Source organism: Camarhynchus parvulus, chromosome 7 (genome assembly GCF_901933205.1).
Source record: "Camarhynchus parvulus chromosome 7, STF_HiC, whole genome shotgun sequence".
NCBI lineage: Eukaryota > Metazoa > Chordata > Aves > Passeriformes > Thraupidae > Camarhynchus > Camarhynchus parvulus.
The window spans coordinates 32,106,216-32,115,324 of NC_044577.1; the positions used below are offsets into that span (position 1 = coordinate 32,106,216).

General features: G+C 44.9%; 1 protein-coding gene across 2 annotated transcripts in view; it reads left to right on the top strand.

The window, feature by feature from the left end:
* THSD7B (thrombospondin type 1 domain containing 7B) overlaps positions 1 to 2,386 on the top strand; it is a 298,626-nt gene extending 296,240 nt beyond the window's left edge. For both annotated transcript variants that reach the window (XM_030952035.1, XM_030952034.1), the window contains exon 29: positions 1,266 to 2,386. In XM_030952035.1, coding sequence (XP_030807895.1) covers positions 1,266 to 1,347 — 82 coding nt within the window. In that variant the 3' untranslated portion in view covers positions 1,348 to 2,386. The remainder of the gene's footprint in view (positions 1 to 1,265) is intronic.
* The last annotated feature ends 6,723 nt before the right edge of the window (positions 2,387 to 9,109 follow it).

A 9,109-nucleotide genomic window follows, 5' to 3' on the forward strand; every position in this document is an offset into this window, starting at 1 on the left:
AATACAATAGAGATCTATGAAATCCTGAATGGGGGAGAAAAGGGTGCTATGGAATTTTTATCTCCCACAATAAAAGAAGTAGGAGGCATCTGATGAAATGGTTGTTTAAAATAAACAAAAGAAATTATTTTTCCCACAGTGCATTATTACCTTGTGAGCTTGCTGCTGCCAGGGCTGTGCATGCCAGGAAGATAAATGGATTCAGAGATGGCTTAGGAGTTCATGGGAGATTGGGTCTCTTGGTGTTAATTGTGGTTTCTTGGCTGTTCGCTACAGCTCAGAAAATCCCTAAATAGGTTTTTGCTGTGAATACATCTGGTGAGAACATGTCCTGTGTCTAAAGCTGCTCTTGCCAGCCATTGTTAAGGCCAGGTACCAGATCTGCACCTTTGGGCTCTGGGGTTTTGCTGGGGGTGCAGGGGTCCTGCAGCTCAGGGGAGGTGAGCCCGGCCTGACAGAGCTCTCCTTGCCCTCCCTGCTTGGAGTACTTGGGATGCCATTGATGCCTCTGGGAGGACAGAAAGGGAGAAGGGGGAAGCATCCAGGTGTCCTGTAATTCCCAGGGATTTGGCCTGAGCTTACAAACATTCACAGTGCAAGCTGGCCCAAGCCCTGTCCAGTCAGGGCAGGCAACCAGAGAGTTGCAGCCATGGCCTGACAGCATCACTGCCCACTTCCATCCTCTCTTCCTCCACTTCCCTTTCTGTCTCTTACTCTATCTCTCATTCTCTCTCTTGGGTTAAAAGCTCAAATAATAGCAGCTTAGGAGCTGCAGCTCCCTTATTTTCCAAGCCATGTAGCTCCATTTCTCTGTGGCTTCACAGCAGAGGATACAGAGGATTTTTTAAATAACATTACACACTTCTCCATCACTTGGAGGCTGCTGAGGAAATGCATTTCTCAATAATAATTATTGTTGCTTCAATACCATGCCAAAGAAAAATGAGAATATCCCAGTCCCAGACAGCTCATGTTCCAGTTTTTCTGTGAGGTGTTCCTTGTTTTGTCAGCTGTGAGAAGACATGGGAGACGAATGTGCTTTATTTCCTCTGCAGATGGGGAGCACAGCTGGCTGCTCCTTTCTGGCAGGCTGTGTGTCCATACCACACACAGGAAAGCACCAGAAGGGCCTTGTGGTGCCACTCACTTCCAGCATTCAGTAGCCACTATGGAAAGTTGATTTTTTAAATTGAAGTTTGGGGGTTGATGATGTTCCTGAGCTTGTTACAGTTTGTAATTTTATTTCTGAAATGCTTTTCTTGCAGCAAAAAAAGGAAGCAGCATCAAAGCCCTCCACCACAGCAGAAGCCTCTAACCCTGGCCTATGATGGAGACATTGATATGTAACATAAACAAGAAATCCAAATGTAGACATCGACTGCCTTAACTGCTTTCTTTTTTGGAACTCTCCGACTTCTCAGTTTTTTGAGGAATCTCCTGATGTATAATATCCTGGGCAGAACAGAAGTATTGCAAGCTGAAAATTTTGCCAATTAAAGAAAAAAAATGGAGTAAAAAACTTGGATCTTGTGAAACTTTTCTGAAGAGAACAGCAACTACATCCCTTCCTGTTGAACAATGGGAATAACAAAAAAAAGAAAGAGAGAATCTACAGACATCAAAAGGAATTAGTTGAAAAAAAAGGCATGACAATCCCAAGGAAATTGTGACATTTACTGTAAATGACAAGTTTGACACAGCATCATTATGCACTATATTAGTGCAGGGTTCTTTATTCTTCACATACTTCAACAATGAGTTTTCTAGTGTTTACATTTCGTTCAAAGACTTTAAAACCAGATCATGTATTTTGAGAAATGCAAGGAAGAATGAGTTGAAGTGTCTGAAGTTATCAGGTTTTTTAAAGTTTCTTCCTTCTTATCCTGTTTTCTAGTCTGGAATATGATTTTGCTTCATTTCCACCTACAGGACAGAATAAGGATTGTTATGAAAAAGCATAGGTGGTTTCTTAACCAAGAATATTTTCTAAAGAGCTGAGTAGATAGGTGTTTTGATGAATGGCTAAAGGGTTTGATTGTTTAAAAAGGATTTTAAATTAAATTAAACCATGTAGATACATTATAGCCAGTTTAAATTCAGTTTAATTAAAACAAACTCTGCTTTTGTATTTAAATTTTCTTATCTGAAATATTTATAAATTCCTTTTTTTGAATTTAATTACCTGACCTCATTTAATATACATCAAACACAAATGCAGTTTGTAGAAAGTCTTGCTTTTTTAAATGTTTCAGAACCACTGAGAAGTTACATGTAAAATTCTGGGAACATTTGGAGAGGGTAAGTGTTTATAATAGTGTGTGTTGCAAGTAAGAAAGTGCCATCTTGTGGTATTGACTTGTATTTATAAGCAAATAAAATGCTAAAGAGAGTGAGAAAATTGCTTCTGGTATGTCAAATTAAATGTGTGTAAACGATTTGTGTTATTAGTCATTTACTGAGCTGAGATTGGCCTCGGATCTCAAACTCCTCTGGCATTATTTTGTGCTGCAGTGATTAGTGAGAGACAGAGCACAGACAAGTCGAGAGAATAATTGCAGGTCTGGAGAATGCTTGGTCTTATTTTTAACTCAATGCTGCTGCTCATTCCAATAATCAGAAGAGAAAGAGAAGAATTGTTACCAGCCCAGCACCTTCCCCTTCCAAAGGTACCTGGATCATCACAGCAGATGGGTAAGGCTGGGGCAGAAGGCATTGCTCATCTTGTCATGTTGCTACTCACAGCTTTGTAAAGTGGATTGAATGTTACGGTTTTATTGAAAAAATGATGGAATTGTAGACAGGTTTCCTTCCCTAGGTCGGGATCCCACCCACCCAGCATTGCTCCTGCAGCATCCAGTTGAGATGGTGTTGTGCCACTAAGGCAGGGTCAGGAATGGGCTTTTCTCTTCCCTCATTACAAAGAAAGGCTGATGGAATTGTGAAGGGGACTTGTCTCATGTATGCCTGGCCCTGAAGATGTTCTGCTGGCCCTGCTTTCCACCTTACAGCTATAACTGTTTATGGAATATAAAGCAGATCTGGTGTTTCCCAGTAACACTGGGATCCTAAATCTTTTTTCCAGAGTGCCCTGTGGTGAAGCATTGAGTAACATCTACAGAGGAAGAATTACAAGGGGAGTAATGATCTGGTGCCATTAGGAACAACCCTGACAGATCTTAATATATTTTGTCTGTGGGATACCCTGTCAGCAGAGTGGTACTCTCTGAATAATGAAGGAATGAGCTCAATTAAGCCTGCTGTTCAGCAAGGATTGGAGTGGGCAAGTTGGTGTAATAATAGCAAAAATGACAGCTGGAACATGTGGTCATTGCCCTCAGCATCAGGGTAAATTACAGTCCAAACTATGATGAAGATAAGGCTCTGGGGAGACCTCAGAGCACCTGCCAGAGCCTAAAGGGAGTACCAAGAGAGCTGGAGAGAGACTTTGGACAGAGGCATGGAGTGACAGGACAAGGGGAATGGCTTCAAACAGAGGGCAGGTTTAGGGGAGATATCAGGAAGAAATTCTTCCCTGTGAAGGTGATGAGGACTTGGCACAGGTTGTCCAGAGAAGCTGTGGCTGCCCCTGGAAGTGTTCAAGGCCAGGCTGGATGGGGTTTGGGGCAGCCTGGGGTAGTGGAAGGTGCCCCTGCCCAGCAGGGAAGCAAACCTTTGAGTCCCCTTGTGACCCAAACTGTGGTGGGACTCAGTGATTCTGTGTCCAGTGTGGAACATGTCAGACCCAGGGGCAGGTGAGGAGCTCCAGGTGCAACACTGCAAAGTGTGTTCGTATTGAGGAGATGGATCTGGGGTGTGGTCCAGTGTGGGGCCCCTCTCCCACTCTGTGTCCCCACCTGGGCACCTTCTGGCCACGGGGACTGGATGTGGTTCCCACTGGGGCTGAGCGCTGCTGGCAGAGCTGCGGGCACGGGGTTGGTGTGTGGGGATGAGACCAAATCTGCTGCAGTTCAGTGGTGCCCCTCAGGGAATTGGTCAGAAATGCCCAGGAAATGAGGGCACCTGTGAAATAAAATAAAATAAAGCAGCAGGGAAGGCTCGTGGGGCTGCTGCTGGAGGCTGTGGCTGCTGCCGTGCACTGTCGAACGGAATCCATGTCTGCTCCTCGTCCAGCTTGGGCAGCCTGCTGATTCAAATGTCACAAGGTAATTTAATTGCATGTATTTGATAATTTGGGATTGAATTAAGCTGTGAAATTGAACCAGTGGCCCTGCAGGGTCCATGAGGCTGAGAATGCAGCATAGTGCAACAGCAGGAATCGGTCACTTAGGCAGATGCAAGGTTGTTGCTCTTTGTAAGAGCCCTGGAGATCCTGCTGGCGGGGATTCCCAACCTCCTGTGGGAGCACTGGACTCAATTCCTGCCTTTCATTGTCCAAAATGAGTCCTGACATGGAGAAAGGATTACTCCAGTTCTTGCCTATTTGGGATTTATGAACTTTTTGCTGAAGTAGCTGGGGCTGGTGCTGTCCCCTGCCGAAGACAGGAAAGAGGTCTTGGTCCCTCAGGAAGGAATTCCTCTGCTCCCAGCTCGGGCATCCCATCAGCACGTGTATGTGTTGTGAGATTGTGAGGGAAAGCATCTGTGGGTGAAGAATTTCTTCCTGATACCTAATCTAAATTTAACTTCTTCAGAGCCATTCTCTCTTGTCCTATCACTCCATGCCTCTGTCCAAAATCCCTCTCCAGGTCCCTTGGAGCCCTTTAGGGGAAGGGGAAGGCACTGGAAGAGGCTCCCAAGTCTGCCTGGAGCCTGAAAAACCCGAATTCTTTCAGCCTTTCTTCATAGCAGAGGTGCTCCAGCTCTCTGAGTGTATTTTTTCTAAATGCATAATGTAATTTGCACTTGTGAGGGGAAGGAGCAACATAGTTTAAATAAAATTTTATGCCCTGTTTTCAATTGGGAGGTCATAATGTAGAAAAAAATTACCTCGCTCGGGACCTTCTGAAAGATGGATCAGCCTGCCTGATGTATTAACGTGCCTCAGGACAGATGATGGTTCTGTCTGGTTTAAAATGTAATTTAAATGAATGAACTTCCACGTCTTACAGCTGTGACACGCACCTGTCCTGCTCAGGAGCTTGATTGATGTCACCTCTGTGAAGATCTGTCTGAGGCCAGGCTGTTATGTGCCATCCATATGGATGTGCTCCTTGATTCCCGGAGCCACGACCTGGCAGGTGCCTCAGTGACTGTCACTCAGCTGCTGACATGGCTTGTGCCACCAGCCATGCCACTGGGCTATTGAGATGTCACAGGACCTGATCCCTGGCGCTGGTGACGGGCTGTGCCTCCTGCTGCTGTCAGCCTGGGAGATTAAGGGAGTCCCAGGTAATTCCTGCTGGCTTTTTCCTGCACAGAGGGGGTGGGATGTGCCAGGGAGGTGTCACTGCTTGAGAAAGTTGTACAGCTGTGAGGGTGCCTTGAGAAATCTGTTTGACCCATCAGGATAACCAGGACTAGAAAGGTGAGTGTTAAACACCTGGGGCATTTGCATGAGCTGCCACTGGATAAATGGAACAGCACAGAGTATTCCTTGTTCCTGCCTGGTAGAAATGAAAGAGGTGTCTTGCTGTGAAATCTGAGAGCAAGGAACCCCACTCTGCCTGGGAACAGGTTATTACTTAGATATAAAATTACTTTCTGATCTGGTTACATTTACATTTGGAGAGAGAAGAGTAGATTTGAATGAATAGTTAGTAATCACAGCAATGGGATGCTTTCTGTGGGAATTTTTAATGTGTGCCTTTCATCCCACAATCTAATAGAGTTTATTCATATTTTTAAATGTAAGCCAGTGGTAAAATGGTCACATATGAAATGAGAAAATAACCAAAACCCCCATATTTGTAGACATTGGTAATTATGCTCATTTGCTTTGATTACATGTTTTGTTCCAATCATGATGGGCTGTATGCGGATATGGAGGTTAAAGCAATTTGTGGGATTTATCCTGCCTGTGAAGAGATGTTTTGATGGAATAAAAAATCAGATTGAGTTTTCTCCAATAAGAAAAATTGTTACAATTCTCCTCTGCTTCATAACAGTTTACCTGCACGTTATGAATATTGGGGTTGTCACCTGCCAACATGGCACTTGTAAAAAACTCCTCAGACATAATAACAGTGAACAATTTTTCAATGGCACGTGGGTGAAGTGGAGCACCCAGCATTCATTTTGCATATGAGGAAGATGGCACTCATAATTTTATAATTTTTTGTGCAATCTGGCTCCTACCCCATGTAAGCAGGCTCCAAGTAGCTTTTCTTGCAGAAGTGTCCGAGCAGATGAGTGCAGCCCAGAAATGCTGTGCCCAGGATGGTGCCATTGCCCAGTGGTCACAGCACTGTTCAGTAGCCAGATTGGAACATGGGATGATGTGGTATTTCCTCTCTTCATTGCAAATAACCTTTGGTAACTGTTCTGGAGCTCGGGTTTAGCAGGAATTCACATTCTCTGTCACTCTTGTAGCATCAGGCAAACCCATAATTGAGGTGGGAGAGGAGGGATGGATCTGATCTGAAGTCAGTAAATTATTCTTATTGACTTCGTTCCATCTCATTTAGAGATGATCAGACCATTCATACATTGTTATCTGCTGCTTCCTGAGAGTTTTCCACCTTCACTGAGCTTTGTGAATATGAGTGCATTGATCCTGAGAGGCCTCATGTGGCAAATTAAGTGATTTAATTACACAATTTGCGTTTGCTTTCTGCATTACAAGTCAATTTAGCTCAGTGACTGGATTAGAGACAAACATCCCAGCAATTGACAGGTCAGACCAGTGAAAGATACAAATGTTCCCTGAGAAACATTGCCTGTGGCACCTCTTCTGTCATGGAAGAGTTGAGCTTCTTGGCTTGTGTGCACTGGGTACACCAAGTATATCCAAATTTGTCTAAGTGAGGTACTTGGGGTGTACCTGAGGATGGAAATCCAGGATTGCTTCACTGATGGGATGCAACAGAGATTCAGTTTATGGTCATCTGTGCTTTGAGAAAAGCATTTGTGTCAGTCGACGTCTGTGTCTTTCCTGTTAATAGTGGATGTTTTAAATCTTTCTTCTGATGAAACAGAGACCTTGTCCTGCAAGCAATTGCAAGTAGGACTCTGGAGAAGGGATTCCTCTGTGACAGAAGGTTTTTTCTTCCATGATAGCTGCAGAGAACTTGTGGGTGTTGTAGCACAGCTGAAGCACCAGTGAAATGTTTGTTTTGAGAGATGTAAGAAGGACATTTGCTGAGACCTTGACACTGTGTATGAGCCATCCCTGCCAGTGACAAACAAGCTGAGGGACTGCCAGGGAGAGTCACAGCAGAGCCAGGTCATAGCACAGCAATGCACAGCAATCTCTTGTTTTCTCTAATGGCCCCACACCACCTTTTTAACTGGGTAAACCACTTCATCTCCCGGTGTCTGACAGTCCTGGAGCAGAGAAAATGGGCCTTTATAACTCAGTCCAGTCCTGTCTCAGGTCTGTATTGCCGGGGCTGTGCCTGATGGGCTGGGCAGAGGAGCAGCAGACGCATCCATCTCTGTGAGCTGTGCCCCCTGCCCGGCGCTGCGCTCGCAGTGACAGCAGTGACATTCAGGCAGGCTTCTCATTGCTGCTTCTCCAGGAGAGATGGGCTGAAAATATCACTTCATATACCAAATTCAGGCAGCTGATGGAGCCTGTTGAAGACAGAATTGAGATGAAAAGCTGTAATGCAGATGTGTCACATCACGGTTGTGTTGTCACTCCGTTTCTTTTTATGATACGGCAGATCCACAGCAATTAATTTTAAATGCAGTCTCCATTGCTGCAGAGTGGTAACTTGAAATATTTACTACTTTATTTGCTTCATGCCAAGTGAGATTTCACTCAATTTGTCATTAGAAACACTGTTCTCTTCTGAAGAGAGAGTATATTTACATAAACTGCTCTCCAGTAATTCTGTGTTTTCTGCAGGAGTAGATTATGTGCACAAAAGTCTGCTGATGAGCCTGGGGGACTGAGGACAGATGTTGGGGAAAGAGCAGATCTGTTCATTGCCCTCAGTGGGCCACAGAAAGGCCAAAGAGATCAAAACCCCATTCTTTTGTCACTCCTCTGCATGCAACAGGAATCCTCACAGACCAAAAAAAGCCCCTAAAACCAACAAAACCTCAATCTCTTCATTATTGCAAATTTGTGCAGTGTTTTTGATGTACCAGCAGAGCATGATTTGGAAATGAAGAGCTGCCATCTGCAATGGTTTTCTTGGATCTCTTCTAAAGTCTCTGAAAATCAAAAACCAGAAAACTGCCTGTCTCACCTAATCATGTGAACCTGGGAAATGGATTTTGGGGAGGGAGGCTGGTGGGAGCCAAATGCTGTGAAATTTGAAGCAAAATGGGGAATGTTGCAGCCCAGAGCACAGGGGATGCAGTGCTGGGTGTAGGACCAGCTCCCTCCTGAGCCTCAGCTGCACCACGTGGGAATGACTTGAAACTTGTCTGTCCTGTTGTTTTACAGAGAGAAATGTGTTAATTTATAAATCTGTAGAATTGAAAAACACGCACAGGAGGCTCAGGGGAGTCCTCACTCTCCACAGCTCCCTGGCTTGGAGCCAGGTGAGGACCAGGCTCTCTGGATAGCAAGTGAGAACAGGAAACAGCCTCAAGATGCACCAGGAGAGGTTTGGGTTGGGTGTCATGAAAATCTCTTCACCAAAAGAGTGGTCAAGCATGGGAACAGGCTGCCCAGGGCAGTGCTTGAGTCCCATCCCTGGAGGGGTTTTAAAAGCCATGTGATGTGGCACCTGGGGACATGGATTACTGCTGGAGGAGCAGCTCTTGGAGCTGATGATCTCCAAGGACTTTTCCAATCTATTCTATTCTGTCACCAGTCCTTTTCTCCCTTAAACTTCTGCTGTTCAAGGCACGAGCTTCTTCCCAGCCTGGAATCAGCCTGGCTTTATTCCATGGGTGCTGCAGTTCCATGGGTGTGACTGTTTGGGTACTGCCTTCAGGGCGGTGTTAAAACTTAACTTAAATAGGAAAGAAAATTCTATTGTGTTTGAAGATAAGCTCTGCTGCCAGCCATGGGCCAGGGATGGCAGTGATGCTG